The sequence below is a fragment of the Ictalurus furcatus genome, chromosome 28, assembly GCF_023375685.1.
Source record: "Ictalurus furcatus strain D&B chromosome 28, Billie_1.0, whole genome shotgun sequence".
Lineage (NCBI taxonomy): Eukaryota > Metazoa > Chordata > Actinopteri > Siluriformes > Ictaluridae > Ictalurus > Ictalurus furcatus.
This window is the reverse complement of record NC_071282.1, coordinates 5,181,921-5,200,035: the sequence shown is the minus strand read 5'-3', so window position 1 is coordinate 5,200,035 and position 18,115 is coordinate 5,181,921. Positions and strand designations below refer to the sequence as shown.

The 18,115-nt window shown below is 40.7% G+C and overlaps 3 protein-coding genes and 1 non-coding gene across 11 annotated transcripts in view; 1 reads left to right on the top strand and 3 right to left on the bottom strand.

Moving 5' to 3' along the window:
- ap2b1 (adaptor related protein complex 2 subunit beta 1) overlaps positions 1-2,757 on the bottom strand; it is a 30,799-nt gene extending 28,042 nt beyond the window's left edge. Inside the window, exons 1-4 of one of the 4 annotated variants that reach the window (XM_053617782.1) lie at positions 2,608-2,757; positions 1,558-1,612; positions 768-873; positions 82-217 (exon numbers count right to left, since the gene is read on the bottom strand). In XM_053617782.1, coding sequence (XP_053473757.1) covers positions 82-217; positions 768-873; positions 1,558-1,594 — 279 coding nt within the window. In that variant the 5' untranslated portion in view covers positions 1,595-1,612; positions 2,608-2,757. Of the gene's footprint in view, positions 1-81; positions 218-767; positions 874-1,557; positions 2,214-2,236; positions 2,371-2,607 lie in introns of those variants that run through there. The other 3 variants (XM_053617779.1, XM_053617778.1, XM_053617780.1) reach the window with 3 other exon arrangements.
- On the top strand, positions 2,441-6,018 carry pex12 (peroxisomal biogenesis factor 12). The gene is made up of 3 exons (XM_053617783.1): positions 2,441-2,760; positions 3,490-4,025; positions 4,420-6,018. Exons 1-3 carry the CDS (start codon positions 2,629-2,631, stop codon positions 4,808-4,810), a joined length of 1,059 nt encoding a protein of 352 aa, XP_053473758.1. The 5' UTR covers positions 2,441-2,628; the 3' UTR covers positions 4,811-6,018.
- Positions 6,019-6,966: 948 nt separating this feature from the next.
- On the bottom strand, positions 6,967-7,062 carry LOC128603959 (Z30 small nucleolar RNA). Its single transcript, XR_008385119.1, has one exon. It is a non-coding gene; the product is annotated as a Z30 small nucleolar RNA (small nucleolar RNA).
- A 1,960-nt stretch (positions 7,063-9,022) lies between these two features.
- orai2 (ORAI calcium release-activated calcium modulator 2) lies at positions 9,023-14,215 on the bottom strand. Of its 5 annotated transcripts, XR_008385011.1 has the most exons (6): positions 13,982-14,215; positions 13,322-13,381; positions 11,741-11,976; positions 10,911-11,438; positions 10,531-10,596; positions 9,023-9,650 (listed from the first exon to the last, which is right to left on the bottom strand). XR_008385011.1 is itself a non-coding variant. In XM_053617786.1 (5 exons), the coding sequence occupies exons 2-5, from the start codon at positions 13,356-13,358 to the stop codon at positions 10,588-10,590; spliced, it is 810 nt and encodes a 269-aa protein (XP_053473761.1). In that variant the 5' UTR covers positions 13,359-13,381; positions 13,982-14,215; the 3' UTR covers positions 9,023-10,587. The 5 variants fall into 5 exon arrangements, 3 of the variants coding, with proteins under 3 accessions (XP_053473761.1, XP_053473759.1, XP_053473760.1); XR_008385010.1 differs by having other exon boundaries at positions 10,531-11,438; XM_053617786.1 differs by having other exon boundaries at positions 9,023-10,596.
- Between the last annotated feature and the right edge of the window lie 3,900 nt (positions 14,216-18,115).

Genomic DNA, 18,115 nt, shown 5'->3' with positions numbered 1-18,115 from the left:
AGAGAGAAAGACACACGTGAAGTTATGTCACTTTACTGTCATGTCTCAGATTGCTTTTCGAACACTGGGAGATGCGCTCGCCTTCACAAAACTGTTGACAGCCATGATGGCCATGTCAGGTTGACTCTTGGCGTAGTTCATCAGGTACAGATACACCAGCTTCTTCAGCTCCAGGTTATCAGTCTGCATGCAGTTTACCACATCTGGAAACAAGGAGCTGAAGAGGGAAGAGAAGACATTTACAACATCATCATCATCATCGTCCTGACCAACACCAGGCTCTTTATAATCTGTTCATGTAAATCTGTCATTAATTCTAGCACAGATATTTCAACCAAGGCTCGAGCAAGCAGACGTTTAGCGATAGCAAATGTGATGATAGATGTGGAATGACTAGTACAAATGGTGACTAAACACACAGCACACGAGAAATTTTTATTTATTTATTTTTTTAAACGGTGTAAAGAAAAAAATTAAATAAAAGCATTTTAAAATAGCATTTTAATTTAGTGGATCATTTTAGTGGCTTTGTAAATGTACTGCACATATAGATATCTATACGTTTAAGACATACACAGACCCTTTTAGTCTACTGAAAATGCTGACTGGCTACTAAACGTACTAAACGTCTAGACACTTCAGCTGGAGAGCAACAAAGGTCAATTTCAAGCCCGAGCTGCATAACACATAAAAGGAAATGGCTTTGGCCTTGGACTTGATTCTTTTGCCCAGACCAAAGAAACGACGAGGGATAAAACAGATCATACCTCACGTCCTTGCCTACGGTCATGGCAGCGATGACCTTTTTCACCGCTTCCTTCCTCTTCTCTTTTTTCTCATTGTTCAGCTCGGCTTTCAGCTCGAATATCTCTCCTGGAAGCAACAGAACAAACGAACGAACGAATGAATGAAACAAACACTTTTAAGTGGAAGGAACAGTTTTGCCCCCACATTGATGAGATCGAATGCATTTCCCCCAAACGAACAGTTTCATCAGTGAGCTATAGGTACAGTGGATATAATTTTTTTTTCCTGTTAAAACGCAGGTTTTTTTTTGTGATGTAACTAAAATAAAATGTCTTTATGTTCTGATGAGACCAAGGCGGAAAAAACAAGTCAAAACAACTAGCAAATCTACTAGTTTGAACTATGCAGAGTGAGCGTGATCATTTTACGTTCGGCGCTAACGTGATCCAGTTACGTCAGAAAATCTCATGAGCACGTTAGCGCTGACGAGAAGAGAACTAAATGAACCCGAGGAACCCGGGACCGGTCCTCATCTCGGCCGAGTGCGCTGCGCTCGGTTTTAGGCTGGGGCTTTTATTTGAAAAGCACATGATCGAATCAGGCTGACTGTGCACGGTGAAGCATGGTGGTGGCGGCATCACGCTACACAGCTGCTGCTCTTCAGCCACGACTGCGATTTTTACTCGCTCGCAACAGCCTGCCATTGTCACAGAGGTGTGTTGACTTACTTTCTTGTTTCTTTTTAAATATCCACTGTAGATATGATTTTAGCCTCCCATCTTATATAACATCTCACAGTCACTGGATTACCTTTCTTGTTTGTGGTGAAGTACTTGGAGTCGGTCATTCTGAATGGTTTTTAGGTCTGCTGGGGGGTAAAAAGCCTGCATTATTGACAGTTAGAATACAACACAAAAAAAACAAACAAACACAAACTGTATAAATATTTGCATAAGAGTAGATATAGATATAGATATATGAGGAAGAGAGAGAGAACTATATTGACACATTCTGCTAGTGCAGCATTCTCAACCATCATTTAAACTGTAATATACGAGACTGTCATTTAAAAAAAAAAAATATTTATGTAAGTGAACCATGTGAATGTTACTTATTTAAAAAAAAAAAAAAAAAAAAAAACGCCTAACAAACGTTAACGTATACACACACACACACAGACACACAATCAATACATAACCGGCCAGCTAACACTTGCAATTAACCGTCAACCAATTACTAGTCGTGTTCCCGTTTAAATGAAAAACAGCAGTAAAATGCATACTTTATGTCCTAACCCGAATGTCAGCGCTGAAACTTTATTTGTATTTCTATTTTTCTGAGATACGCGGGTGTTGCTGCTAACCCTTCTTGCTAAAGCCAAGCTAACGGAGCTGCTAGCCGCAAAGCTAACATCTTAACTATGAAGCTGTAACTAATCACACGGTCCACCAAATCGATCCCCCCACACACACATACACACATACCTCACCTTGGGTGTTAAAAAAAAAACTACTAAATACAAATTCTGTCTAACTCCTATCCCAGTGGGTTGGAGTGTAATTATTTTTTGCCCGTTCTCAGGCCACAGCTGTAGAGACGGTGGGAAAAGATGGGAGCGCCTCCCGGAAAAAAACAAAAAAAAACACCAAAATGAAACCGGAACTGAGTTTAGGCAACGTTTGGAGAAACACGGAGCGATTATAATGCAGCACGGCATGTTTATACGATTACGTTGCCATATTCTCCGCGTTTTTAAACGTATAATGGTTGGAAATATATATAATCGTGCTTCTCCTAGTTCTACTAGAAACATTGAATTTTTTGTATCCGTTGTTTGCTTGTTAATTAAAGTATAATTACTATAGTGTTAAATCCACGACGATGGCGGAACGAGGAGCACATCTGACCACAGCAGCTGCAGCAGCAGGTGAAGGCAGGCCCTCTATTTTTGAAGTTTTAGCTCAGGACTCTTTGATGAGTGCTGTTAAACCTGCCCTTCAACACGCCGTTAAAGTAAGTCGTCTTGAAAACGAGTCTTCTAGTCTTGCTGAAATGTATGTGAAATCAGACTGTGTAATCGGTGATCAGACTGTTAAAGTCTTATTGATCTGTTATTTTATTTATGTGTAAATAAAAAAAAACAAACATTTATTTATTTATTTATTAACAGCTGCTATATAAAGTGTCCTGTTCATTTTGGAGTATATACACATTCACTGGCCACTTAGGAGCACCTGTTGTATACACCGCATTCATGCAGTTATCCAATCAGCCAATCACGTGGCAGCAGTGCATAAAATCATGCAGATTCAGGTCAAGAGCTCCAGTTAATGTTTACAACATCAGGCTGGGGGGTGGAAATGACTTGTGCCATGGTTGTTGGTGCCAGTATTTCAGAAACTGCTGTTCGGCGACTTTCACACACAGCAGTCCCTAGAGTTTACACAGAATGGTGCGAAAAACAAAACACATCAAGGGAGCAGCAGTTTTGTGGTCACCTCGTTGATGAGAGAAGTCAGAGGACTATGGGCAGATTGGTTCCTGACAGGAAGGCTACGGTAACTCAAATAATCACTCTTTAAAATTGTGGTGAGCAGAAAAGCAGCTAAGAATGTAGAATGTGTAGAACCTTGAGCTGGATGGGTTACAGCAGCAGAACACCACATCCTGTCAGCCCAGAAGTGGAATCGAACAGTTGTGGCACATGCTAACCTGTATTTATTGTTCATTGTGCGTCCATAGGTCCTCGCTGAATCCAACCCAGCTCGTTATGGAGTCCTCTGGAGGAAGTTTGACGAGATCTATGCTGTCCTCGACCTTCTGCTGCAGCACCACTTCCTGCTGCGCACCAGCGCCTCCTTTTCAGAGAACTTCTACGGGCTAAAGCGCATGGGCCCGGATGAAAGTAGACGTGCACATCACGGCCTCGGCCGCAGGCGACATCTGCGCTCTCTGCTTCTCCTAGTGCTCCTTCCTTACCTCCGAACCAAACTGGAGAAGGTGCTGTCTCGTCAGAGAGATGAGGACGACTTCTCGATACGGATGCCCCGGTCCCTCACTGAGAAGATGTACAGAGCCTTCTTGGCTGCATATCCTTATGTCTGTATGGCGTGGGACGGCTGGAGTTTTTGCCATCAGTTGCTATACATTTTTGGCAACGCACGCACTCATTCACCCCTGCTATGGCTGGCGGGAGTCAAACTGTCCCATCTGACGGCTCAGGACATTCACAGCTTGGATCTCAAGCCAGCAGGGCAAGCACTGAGCTCTAGCCCAAGGTGAGCCTAAACATGTGAAGCACTTAGTATCCTCTGAATGCTTGTTATAGTATTTGGATGTAATTTTGATATAATATTTAAAAAACACACACGATCAAATCAAGCTGGCTGTGCACAGTGAAGCATGGTGGTGGCAGCATCAAGCTATGTGACTGCTTCTCTTCAGGTGCGACTGCAGTTGTAACTCACTCACAAAAACCTGCCATTTCACACACAGGGCTGTGTAGACAACACAAAAAAAACAAACACGCTGTAGAATATTTGCATAATATTAGAGATGTAAAATTACAAACTGCACCTTTAATGCAGTTTATGAGCATGTCACTCTGAAGTTGTCTTGTATGTTGCATTTGAATCATCAGAAAAAGCATAAAACGTGTTTTTCCTTCCTCAGCTTTGGAGGACGGCTGCAGCGCGTCTTTTCCATGGTGGTTGGCAGCATAGCCGTATCCCTCTCCACCGGTCTCTCCATGGGAGTGTTTTTCCTGCAGTTTTTGGAGTGGTGGTACTCGTCAGAGAACCAGACCACTATGAAGTCTCTCACCTCTCTCCCTACACCTCCACCCCCACTTCACCTGGAGGACCAGGATACTGTGCTGACGCACAGGAAACTGTGCCCGCTTTGCAGGAAAGCACGCGGTAATGACACAGCCCTGGCCACCTCAGGCTACGTTTTCTGTTACCGCTGCATTTATACGTACGTGAAGACTAACCACAGGTGTCCGCTAACAGGATACCCGTCTGAACTACAGCACTTAATTAAGATCTATTCTCCAGAAGCGTAGCTTAAACTGATCATGTGACCACGCATGCTGGGAAATTGACTTTTTTTTTTTAGCTAGTCAGATCATTTGACTCAACTTGCCAAATGGCTCATTGCCATATTTTATATAAATCAGACATTTGTGATATTATAACCAGTGCTTGTCTTACTTTGACTAATTATAGCTGAAATTGTTTAGTGAAATACCTTTGTATTAACTTTACATATGCAGTTTTTAACCTAAATCAGAAAGATACTACACATGTGCACTGACAAAACGGCAAGTATCCCTGCATTTTGCAGTGTGTCTGTCCATTATGATGTGTCCATTTGTAACGATAACTGATCCACTTACCATAATACACTCGCCTCACACGAGGGAGTCAACTCAAAGAAGAGCCGACTCAAAGAGTCGACTCATTCACGAACGACACATCACGTGTTTGAAGCGTTTGGTGCGCTTTTCCAATGTAAAATGCATTTTCTGCACATTTTAATGCTTTAAAAAAATACAGTGTTTTTTTTTTTAATGAAGTACTTAGATTTAAAGAAAAATGCTGAGATTTGGCAGTTAGTATATCCGTGTTTTACAAATTGTATATGCAGTGCACTGGAATTGTTTTGTTCACATCACTATATGAGGAATTACAACAGAAAAATTGGATGACCCGCTTCAGAGGAGAGGGAGAGAGAGAAAATCCATATTTCTTCCTTTACACAAAATGAGTGCGTGAACACTTTCAAATGGTAACGAAATGCTTCACATGACCATGTAGCATGCTACATTCAAGTTGTTCTCATTATGAAGAAATGACTAAATCTGGATGGATGCCATCACAGGAAGTTAAATGGGACACTCAAATGGGTCTGAGGCTCTGGAGTGGTTGGCTGCATTTCAATTTGGTATTCACCCCCCTTATGATTTAAAAAAAAAAAAAAAAAAAAAATAGTTGTGGTCAAAGAGGTGAGTTTCATATGTATCTATTGCATGCAATAGAAAATAGATCAAATAAAAATAGCTAATTTTTGCAAGAATTGCACCTCCTGCTTCTACCCAACTAAGGCTTTACCAAAGAAATTTTTTAAATCACTTACATTTTGATAAAGTGTCAGAAAAACTGTTAACCACTACTTTAAGGCATTTCAAAGCTTATAATTTCCCCAATTAGTCACAGTTTCCTTTGTTTTGTTTTTTAATGTCCCCAACTTTGTTCCTGTAAGCATCCACAAATTCTACAGGACAGTTGAGAGCTACAACAGGAAGTTGTATCATTAACCTGCCTGATAAACCAAATAAACAAGCGTGGGTGTCACTGAGGATAGGAGTATAAGCATTAGGGAAGATATTTTATTCAGTTTAATCAAAGATGAAGGCACCCCCCCCAAAAAAAAAAGTTATCTAGAATAACGTTAGCTTGAAGATTTTGTTTGCACATTTCTGGTTTACGAATTAGCATCACTCCGATACCAAGCAGCTATCTACAAGATGTGAAAGAACGTTGAATATCAGAAAGCCTTTGGGAGTGAACTGGAACAGCTATCTTTAAAAAGGTGGAAAGATGAGCTACAAAGCTAAACTGTTTTACCATATGATCCTTTTTAAAAAATCCCATTTACTCAACAACCTTGTAACAAAGTTGCTTGAGATTCAGCTTAAAAATCAAAACACTAAAATTCATCCATACACCACACTGTTCAATTCTTAATTCCAATTGGGCAGAAGCTGGTTCAAGTAACTTTATTTATTTATTTATTTATTTAAAGAAAGAAAGTAGAAGTATCCATTGGTTTGGGATTTTCTGTGATAAGCGTTTTTTTTTTTTTTGGAAGGAGGCTCCAGTTTCAACACTAATATGCATGGCTCAATAAAGTGTGGAAGCGATTACAACCTTGCAGAATTGCAGCACAGAGGAGAAACAATAAAATTTGAGCTGCAAACAGGAGGGATATGGAGCTCACAAACGAAGTAACTCAAGTTGAAGGTTCACTCAGCAAGCCTAAATATAGCTGTTCCCAGATCCATGACCTGCTACATCCAGAGGTTCATAGCAAGAGGCCCCCCTGAGAGACTTTGGTTCAGTCACAGAGTCTGGAATGTACAAAGAGAAAAAGTTGCAGAGAAAGAAGAAGGGAGGGAAGAAATAAAAACAAAACAAAAAACTACCCCACACAACTCTGCAGCTCAGAGAGAAGATTAAATGCAATCAGACCCTGGTCATAGACACCCAGAAGTACCAATACCAAGTCAGCCATATTTCTTTTCTCATCATAGCTGCCTCACATTTGCTTGACAGAAACAACACCAGTTTTGCACAACATGCAAAGCAAACCAGATTTGTTTGGTATGCAAATGCAGTCAGGAGGATGTCTACTGTCTTTAAAAACACCTGCACAGACATGGCTGTAAAGAAAAAAATTAAACATTTGTTGTGAAGATTACCTTTTAGACAATGGGTACGGTTTCACAGTAACTCAATGAGACCCAACAGAAACAGCTCTACTGCACAAGTTCTTATACAAGAAGCACCTGGCTTCAGTCTTTCCCTCATTAAAATTCACTAGGCTTCACCTGACTACAGTTAGTTACTAATTAGTGGCAGTCATTGAACTGAGCAAAAAATGAAACCATTTTGGGAGATTGCACTCATTTTTATTGTTAAACAATTACAATTTTTAGGTTTTTTTGGAACCTATAACTATTGTTTAAGCGCTTGTAAAGCTTAACTCAAGTTTTTCGATACGCAAAAAAACAACAACAGGTTGTTATACAACCACTGCTCAAAGTAGTGGTTATATACGTATTGCTTCAATCAAGTATGCACTCAAGGTTGGACTACCTGTAGCTGTTGTTGTTTCGACTGCTCTTCATTAGGGGTCGCCACAGCGGATCACCTTCCATTGTCTGCATATTGGTTTGGCACAGGTTTTATGCCAGATGCTCTTCCTTATGCAACTCTTCCCATTTATCCGGGCTTAGGACCAGCACTGAGTGTGCACTAGCCTGTGCACCCCCAGTGGCTGGGGCTCAAACCCACGATCCTGGTATCGAGAGTCCTATGTGATGCCAACTGAGCTAGCCGGGCACCGAGGTTAGACTACTTGCAGTAAACAAAACAAAGCGGTTACTGGAGATGAATGAATTAATGAACACGTTCTCTAATGCTGCGATTCGTTTTACTTGGAACTCTGAAAAACCCGTCCTGAGACATGGAAACGTTCATTGGTCATTCAACTCGGAATTACAACTTGGGAATTTGGGCAACATCCACACTGCAACAGTAAACAGATCTACCTTTGTTTTAAACTTGATTTGACCTTATATGTAGCTTTGAAAGTTTAGATTTGTAACATAATTCACTTGACTTCAGCCCTGCTTACGTGATTAGACCACTATGACAAAGCAAGACCTATCAAGTAGAACCCAATGGTGTCTTTTCCTGTTGTAGTCTATCTACCTCAAGGTTGGACATGGTGTGTTTTCTGAGATGCTTTTCTCCTCGACACGGTTGTAAAGAGTGGCTATTTAAGATTTGACTTACCATTGTCTTTTTGTCAGCTCGAACCAATCTGGCCATTCTCCTCTCCACCCACAGAACTACTGCTCACTGGATGATTTGTAAACTCTAGAGTAGTGATCACCAACCCTCTCCCTTAATATCTTCAACCAAAACCTAACATCTGTTTGAATTGATCGAGAACTTTTTAAGGCAATGATTAGGTGGTCAGGTGGGGATGATTATGGTTGGAGCTAAAGTTTCCAGCAAGGGTTCAGGGTTGGTGACCACTGCTCTAAGAGACTGTTACGTGTGAAAATCCTAAGGCTTCTGAAATACTCAAATGAGCCCTTCTTTCGCTAACATCTAGTCATCTAGGTTAGAAAACCAAGACTAGAATCGAGGCACTTCATCCATAGCCTGAATTCACCCACTCTGAGCTGAAAACGAAGGCCAACTTGAATCAGTCTCCAAGGAGACAGAGTTTTTCATGCATACTGAGTGACAGTGCTTTCACCACACCAGCTGTCTTGATGCCAGGCTCGGCTGTTACAGTAAGTCTCACTTTGCATACACTGACGACCGATCAATAAAATATCTGTCCAGTCAGCTCATTGTTTTTAGACCTAGTCTCTATACTAATAAAATGAGATAACATATCAAACATGCCAAGAACAGCAAATATGCTGACCTAAGCAATATAGTCATTTAGCAGATAAATGGCTCGTGTGAATGACAGAAAGTAAACAAAATAACGGGTTTATTTGACATAAATTAACATACACAAGTTTGTTGACAATGTAAAACAGACATGCGACACGACAAAACATTTCTCTTGGTTATAGGTTGTGCACAAAAAGAGTGTGTGTCTACTTTGACAAGAAGTCCATCATCACACAATCATTTATCATGTTGCCCACACAGAGTAGAGTGACATGCTTTTCTTAAGTCTACAAGACATTTATTTTGTGATGTTTATTTTGGTCAAGGGTTCCTCTTCAGGGCCGATGGCACTACGTGGACACCCAAGTGATTATTAGAATTTTCATATCAACGGATAGAGTACGTAAATATTAGTTTGTGCATTGATAAACACGACCCCACGCACGTATTTGCATTAGACCTAAAAGTTGTAACACAGCTTTGTCGTAAAAACCTTTTATGAAATACGACTCTGAATCCTGCTAGGCTACAAGTGCACTTTCATGTCTTGTATTTGAGATAAGGCAGGCATTTGTTGGTCAAAACACTTTGGAATGTTGTCCTCGTGTGTTCCTGTTACATAAACAGCATGCGAAAGTTCAGAGGAAGCATCTTGAGCTTGCTGCACGAAGATCAGCCTAGTCTCGTACGGTCCACTTGCGTCTCCTAAGTGATGGCACCAGTTTAATATGGGATTGTTCACTCATATATATTTTATATATATAAAAAAATGCCAGGTACAAATGCTCAACCATTTCCTAATGTAAACCATCTATAATGCAAACTGACACACACACTGGAAAGCCTAACGACACTAAGATTCTGGTTTGTGCTTCCAAACTGGCTGCTTATAAATACTGAAATGTGTGTGTTTTTTTTGTTTTTTTTGTTTTTTATATATATAAACAGAGCTGTAACTGTTAAGAGCTTAAGACTGTTAGAGTAGTGGTGGTTATTAAATGGTACTTTTGAATAATTTTAAAGACGCATGAACTGTAACATCAGGTTGTAAGAGTGAAGAGTCTCGACTCCTTGGTATAAAAATTACGCAACACTACATCATTGAAAAATAAATAAATAATAAAAACCAAGGAGTGGAAGCTCTGATGATACACAGACATGATTTATCGCTGCTGCATAGCCGGCACACTTTGTCATATCAGCCTACATAGCTTCTAATAACTAACTCCTGGGTCATTTGTATCCATACGTATTCTAGCATAAATTTTTGGCATACCCAACAAACAGGGGTGGACGAATTAGTGACCCAGGACAAGCAGATGGCATGTTCGCGTTGCATTGGTTTTAAACATACTGAGAGACACAAATAAAATCTTTCACGCATGATCTTGTGACCGTAGCGTCAGCCAACGACTTGCTGAGGGAGTAAAGATGATGTGCTACACGACTGTATACTCATTTGCTTCTCTCAATGTGTATCGATGCACTTAACTAGCTAATTTGCCATTGTGTCAGCTACCACTTTTCAGTCTAGGCAAATTATTTTTTCAGGAAAGCAGGACAGCACATTGGCACTTTTACTTACCCAATGGGCTAGGTAATGAAACGATGATTTGTCCACCCCTGTATAAACACCACACAGCTAACAAACCTGGGAACCAAAGAGTAAAATAATCCTATAAAAGCATTAACTGGGCCTTGAAGCATGGCACTATAAGCTGATAGAAACACTTAAACCATTAGAAAAATCCAAACAAGCAGAAAAAATTAGCCCTTGCTGCAATTCTGTAAACAAGCCACACAAGACTCTGTCGCATTTGCTTTAAAAAAGGAAAAGAATTCAACAATGAGCAAAGTTAAAGGCATAAAGAGGGTGCTGCAAAAAACAAGCAAAGAAAAAAAAAAAAAAAAAATCCCTGAAGATCACACTGCTTGTAAGCCACGTTCATGGCCATCCAGCTGCACCTTGATCTTGTGCAGCTCCTCGATCTCCTGGTCGTGGCGATTGGTCTTGTGGCGCACCAGCGAGCGATAGAAGTGCACAGTGAATATGACGAAGATGAGCCCCACGGGCACCATGATTATAGTGGAGGCAAGTGCCGCCTGCCAGCCACTGTAGCCCGGCTCAGGAACGGATGCCGTTGATCCCGGCACACCCTCTGCCCCTGATTTAGGAAAGGTCCCCGAGTCCACCGGCAGGAACTTGATCCAGCAGAGCAGCACAACCTCGGCGAGGAAGAGCAAGATGCCGAGCGCCGTAGAAAAGCCCCAGGCCAGCTCGATGTAGTGGTGCATGCGCTCATGCGGCGACTCGCACACCGAGTTCAGGTTGTGGATGTTGCTCACTGCCTCCACGTTGGGCAGGATACACGTGCTGATGAGTAGTGCGAACAAGTGAACAGCCACCAGCACCGTGGTGCACACGCTGAAGCCCACCAGCAGAGCACGAGGGTAGTTGTACTGCACCTCCAGCTGCACCTCTACCATGGCTACCTGCCAGCAGTGTACGGAAAATTTCAGTAAAAACTTTCACAGCATTCAAATAACAGTCATCAGAGACACAACCAGGGAGATGAAGGATTTGTTTTCATAGGCTTGTGTGAGATACTGTGCTAATCTCATGACTAAAACAGGGATTTCTATACAGCTGCTTATATCCCCCCCAACATACAGAAGAGGATAAATATTTAAGAAAAAAAAAATGCTACTGGACCTCATGATCACATTATCGTATTCACAAGAAAGCTAGTTGATGGAAGCACACAAACGATTCCCATTGCAGCATGCCTACTGACCATGGCGAAGCCGGACAGCAAAGCCGATGTGCGGCTGGACGCTTTGAGCTTGGCCCTGCTCAGGTAGAGCTTCCTCCAGGAGAGCGCCTGCACCGAGTGATGGTTGGAGGTCACCAGCTCTAGATAGCTGCGCCGGACCCAGTCCCGATAATCCATCCCGCTGCCGTCCTGGAGCCGACCAGACATCCCGGCTGTGGACGAGGCCGCAGGAACGTTCAGTTCGTTGTTCATGGCCACTAGCAGAAAACACAAACAAGGAGGGTCACACTTGAACTATGCGAATAGGCTAGGAGGTCGACCGGTAGTAAATTTTACCGATAACCAAGTACCTGCTGACAACCGATTAATCGACCGATAGGTTTTAAAATTGATACTGAATGAAAATATAACACTCAAAGTAAAAAAAAAAAAAAAAAATGCTGAACTTTATTACAAAAATACACAGTATTGACTGTACCATGAAAGTGTACTGTACTTTTTAAATGAAAAATATTTATATCTAAACTATTAATACATATTAAAGTAAATAAAGCAGTAGAAGCTGGATGAAAATATATACATCCAAACTGAACCAAAAAGTAACACTTGAAACTAATAAGAGGCATCCAAACTGAATTTTTTTTTTAAATAATTTTTTTAAATTAATAAAAAAAATTTTTTTAAAAGTCAGTGAATTTTTATTTCACCTCTAGAGGCCGCTCTCGTGCTTTAACAATGGCACACCCTTCTCAGCCAGTCCCACAACAGATCCAATCAGGAAAAACTATAGGTGTGGAATTTTGCGGATAACCAATAGTTCCAGCAATTGGTTATCAGAAATGATTAGTCATCAATCGGTTGACCTCTAGACTAGACTACTATCTTGTGAGTATCTCTGCGATATGTAGTTGAGAGAAGACAACATGCACTTAGACAGTGTACAGTCTAGCAGCTTGGAATATTTCAAACGAACGTTTGCTCTTTTTTGTGACACACAGCAGGTGTGTCACATGTGCGTGAGTGAGTGTGTGTGCATCTCTGTGTGTCATTAACAAGCCTTGGTGCTTGGGCATTTCAGTTGTACAGACATCCACTCCATAATCTGTCTCTATATTTTTGAAATGGCTCTGTACATCATAGACACATTGTCTACACTTACATTTTACCTTTTCTCCTCCACAAAAAGAAGAGAAAGATATTTAATTCTAATTATTTCAGCCCACTGAAATCATTTTCCATAGAGGAGCGACAGTATGGGGCAGTATGAACTCTGCCCCAATGGGCTTCTATTAACATTTGCTGCAGTTCTGTTGTTTGACCACTAGGTGTAATCAGGGAAACATCTAGAAAGCTCTTTCTAGACGTTTCCCAATGAATGAGGATGTTGGCTGAGAGGATGATTGGACTAGTAGTCTTAAAGAGCAGACAGCTTTAGGGTTCCACATGAATTGGAATGATTCCCACCACACAGAGCTACCACTCATTCATTTAAATAGTGTTCTCAATGGTGAAAGCTGAAGTTATTATTATTATTATTATTATTATTAAAATACGTTAATTCAGAAGGAGGTACCTGGCTCTGTAGCCTCGCCTGATACTTACACGGTTGGGTTTCCCCGCCTTTATGAGTGGGTTTCATTGCACATCTCGGGTTGACAAAAACTGAAAGAACAAACGTCAAAACAGCTCATTATGATGTAGAAGATTAATACAGCCCCCCAAAACAATATTTTATCAACACTGACATGCTGTCAAACAGAAGAGTGAAATATAGATTAAAAACAACAAATTAACGCACTAAGTTCAGTCAGCTGTAAAAGAGACGCTTTTCACTCGCCACGTCAGACACGAATAAAAACTTCACACCCAAAACAAACATGACAACTAGATACCCAGCTAAGCTAATTTAAATATGTCCAGGGTTTAAATTTTGTTTTACTCTCCAAAACAACCGAAAATAAAAACAAAACACGGCTCTTTTTTAACTCGACGGAATGAAATCGTTTCCTGAAGTGAATGATTAGCAACGCTACACATCTTCATAACAGACAGACAGACAGCTAACACATTCAGCATCCAAGACATTCGCTGTGTCCTAAACATCTTCCTAACTCCCTGTCCATGCTCTCCAATGCTTATAACAGTGTGTCTACGTTACGCCCTTACGTAGAATTAATGATGACTACAAGACCCCCAGCCTGACATCCTAGTCGCTCGAGATGCTTTTCATATCCACGCCTTTTCTCGCGATGACTCGCTCACCTTCTGTTCGGTGTTTACCGAAAACTATCCAAGTTCACGGTTCCGATGCGGAAAAACCAGAGAAACGAGCTTTTGCGTTTGTTTGTTTGCAGCTCAGACGTAGAAAACCGCACAGTGATTCCGGTGAAACCGACCGGACCTGCGTATATTTTTGTTTCCGTCTTATAGCGCCTCCTCTTTTGGGCTTTGACGGGTCACGTGACGAGCGTGTGGCCATTTTAGGTTAAGAAGAACGCCCCCACTTTAACAAACGCACATGCGCACTAAGTTTTGAAGCATTGGCCATTAACCAAGTTTTTTTTTTAATCTTTTTTTTTTTTTAGTCAGTTTTCCCTTTGGGATGCCGTTTGTTTGGATTTTGTGGGAGACAAATAAATGTTTATATGTGCTTGGGCTGGTTTTAAAAACATCTCACAAGTAAAAACGGCGTAGACTTTTCTCTACACACCCATTCACCAAACATAAAAAAAAAATACTGCCATAGGGCATGTCTACAGGAGGGAAGTTGTAAAGTGTTTATTAAATACACACTCAGTGACAACTTTATTAGGTACTCCTCCATTGCATGGTACACCCTCTGAATGAATCGTGCCCTGTGATGGACTGGCACCCTGTCCAGGGTGTACCCCGCCTTGTGCCTGATGCTCCCTGGGATAGGCTCCAGGTTCCCTGTGACTCTGACAAGGAGTAAGCGGTAGAAGATGGATGGATGGATGGACTCTGTGAATGAATATTTTAACAGATGCACCTTGGTGTATTTGATAGTTACTGAGTGTTTCTATAAATAAGCCCCCCATTACCACAGGTATTAATTAAAAGGGACCCCCAATAGACCCCCCCCCCACACACACACACACACACACACATACACAGACAGTGAGACAGTGTTACACTTGTGTTTGTGGTGAGATTACATTTGAAATTAATTTTACCTATACAAAAAGTCTGAGAAACAAGCATCTAAAGGTATTCCTCCAGGAAAAGAAACATCTATCCATCTTCTGTACCGTTTATCCTTCAGGGACACAGGGAACCTGGAGCCTATCCCATGGAGCATAGGGCACAAGTCAGGGTACACCCTGGACAGGGTGCCAATCCATCATAGAAAAATATATTTTTCTCATATGAATTCATAGAGGAGCCAATAACTGTTGCACATCTATATTTAACAAAGATTTTTTTTTTTTTTTAAATAAACCTGTGTTGTGTTTGCAATTGTTTGATGTCCAGGAGAGCAGACTATTTTTGTGAACTTTTTGAACAAAAGATCAAAAGGTTAAACAGTAGACAATTTTTCACAGCCTTCTTTGCTCATATTTACCAAGGGTGCCACTATTAGTACAGGGCACTATATATTGCTTCAAACAAATACATTAAAATAAAAAAAAATGTTTGAAACCTCATGAGAAATATTATGTCTTTAATATTTCAAAGTATAAACAGAAGGAAGGATCCAGGCCTCATGGCTGGAAAGAAAGCTACGTCACTCTTTAAAAATAGATCTACTCCTTATGTGGAAAACTTGTAGAATTGAACTCATTCCCATGTTTAATCTCTAGATACTGAGCAAATACCTTCAAGATACTCAATTTGATGCCAAAGAGATGATCTCAAATGTGATTGGGCTGAAGGTGTGATTTATAGAATACTACAGCAGCACAGACTGTTGTTCCAGCTTTAAGGCAAATCACGTTTATGTTACTGTACCTCGCTTATATATCAATTTACACTTGGACTTGTATGCCAGTTGTTGATATGGTGAAGTTTTCTATGAGGAGACTTTTATTTAACATTGTGGAAGACGTTTCGGAGGCGCACTTTGTAACACTCGAGAGGTAAAGCTGTTCCTTGTCATTTTCAGACACTAGAACCTCTTCAGGACTTTGACATTTGTGGTTTCTCAGGAAAGTGACAAGCTACATTTTTGTTTTATTAACTTCAATAGACTAATTTGTTCCATGGATATTCCCCAACATTAATTCAATTCAATTTTATTTGTATAGCGCTTTTTTACAATAGACATTGTCTCAAAGCAGCTTTATAGAAATATCAACACGGTATATAGATATTAAAGGTGCAAATTTGTCCCAACTGAGCAAGCCACTGAGTGGCGACGGTGGCAAGGAAAAACTCCCTAAGGTGTTAAGAGGAAGAAACCTTGAGAGGAACCAGACTCAGAAGGGAACCCATCCTCATCTGGGTAACAAGTGAAAAAGTTCATTATGGATTCATATGAAGTCTGTTTGGCCTTAAGAGCAGCTGTAGTCCCAGCAATCTGGAATTGGAGTAGATGAGCGCTCCATCCAGAGGTAGGACATCCGAAACGGATCAGGATCTCTAGTATCTCCATAAATCACACATCGTGTGTGGCTCGACAGAAGGAGAGAGGGAGAGAAAAGATTATTAGGATTGTGCTTAGCGTAACAGAAAGTCTAGTCAGGGTAGGCTTGAGTAAACAAATACGTTTTAAACCTAGACTTAAACACTGAGGCGGTGTCTGAGTCCCGAACACTAATTGGAAGACTGTTCCATAACAGTGGGGCTCTATAAGAGAAAGATATTCCCCCTGCTGTAGCCTTCGCTATTCGAGGTACCATCAAATAGCCTGCATCTTTTGATCTAAGTAGGCGTGGCGGATCATAGAAAACCAAAAGGTCGCTTAGATACTGTGGCACGAGACCGTTTAGTGCTTTATAAATTAATAATAGTATTTTATAATCAATGTGAGAGTTCACTGGGAGCCAATGCAGTGTGGATAAGATCGGGGTGATATGGTCGTATCTTCTGGTTCTAGTTAGGACTCTAGCAGCTGCATTCTGGACTAACTGGAGTTTGTTTATGCTCCTACTGGAACATCCAGACAGTAAGGCATTACAGTAATCTAGTCTAGAGGTGACAAATGCATGAACTAATATTTCTGCATCATGTAGTGACAATATATTTCTTATCTTCGAAACATTTCTGAGATGAAAAAAGGCTATCCTAGTGATATTATCTACATGAGCATCAAATGATTGGCTGGAGTCAATAATCACACCAAGGTCTTTTACTGCTGCACATGATGAAACAGAAAGACCATCCAGAGTTACTATGAGATCAGAAAGCTTACTTCTAGCTACACGTGGTCCTAATACAAGTACTTCTGTCTTATCAGAAGTAAGTAAAAGGAAGTTATTTAGCATCCAACATCTAATGTCCTTTACACAATCCTCAGCTTTACTAAGCTGTTGTCTGTCCTCTGGCTTCGCTGAAACATACAACTGTGTATCATAAGCATAACAGTGGAAGCTAATTCCATGTTTACGAATAATTTGACTTAGAGGTAGCATATATAAAGTAAAAAGCAGTGGGCCTAAAACAGAACCTTTTGGAACGCCAAATTTAACCTCGGTATGCGTGGAGAAGTCTACATTTACGTGTACGAACTGATAACGATTGGTCAAATAAGACCTGAGCCAGGAGAGGACCGTTCCCTTAATGCCAACATTTTCTAATCCATCAAGGAGAATAGTGTTATCTATTGTATCAAAAGCTGCACTAAGGTCGAGTAACACAAGCAACGAGACACATCCCTAATCAGAGGCCAGTTGTAGGTCATTTATTACTTTAACTAACGCCGTCTCTGTGCTATGCTGAGGTCTAAATCCTGACTGATACATTTCATGAATGTTGTTCCTATGCAAGTATGAGCATAGTTGCTGTGCTACAACCTTTTCTAAGATCTTGGAGATAGGTCTACAGCTGGACAATTGACAGGGGTCAAGGTCAGGTTTTTTAATCAGGGGTTTAATAACTGCTAATTTAAATGATTTAGGTACATAGCCAGTGCTAAGGGAAGAATTGATTATATTTAAAAGTGGTTCAAGTACTGCAGGACAAATCTGTTTAAAGAAACATGTAGGTACAGGATCTAGTATGCAATCTAGTATGGTCTGTTTTAAGGTACGCGTTTGATCGTTATACCAGAGTGCTAGTTTCCTCTCTAATTAATTCTTTTGAGTGGAGCAACTCATATGTAGCGTAGGGACAATTAAATGGAACAATGAATGATAAGATGTATGACTTGTCTTACGACTTAATAAATAACTGTTGTGGGTTTAAAAAGAATGAAGCACTGAGACTGGCTGTTGTGTT

Coding starts and splice junctions, on each gene's coding strand:
- pex12 (XM_053617783.1), top strand. CDS start 2,629: ATGGCGGAACGAGGAGCACATCTGACCACAGCAGCTGCAGCAGCAGGT. Junction 2,761..3,489: donor CCCTTCAACACGCCGTTAAA/GTAAGTCGTCTT, acceptor GTGCGTCCATAG/GTCCTCGCTGAATCCAACCC. Junction 4,026..4,419: donor GCACTGAGCTCTAGCCCAAG/GTGAGCCTAAAC, acceptor TTCCTTCCTCAG/CTTTGGAGGACGGCTGCAGC.
- orai2 (XM_053617784.1), bottom strand. CDS start 13,358: ATGAAACCCACTCATAAAGGCGGGGAAACCCAACCGT. Junction 11,977..13,321: donor AGGCGGGGAAACCCAACCGT/GTAAGTATCAGG, acceptor GTTTTCTGCTAG/TGGCCATGAACAACGAACTG. Junction 11,439..11,740: donor TGCTGTCCGGCTTCGCCATG/GTCAGTAGGCAT, acceptor CACTGCTGGCAG/GTAGCCATGGTAGAGGTGCA.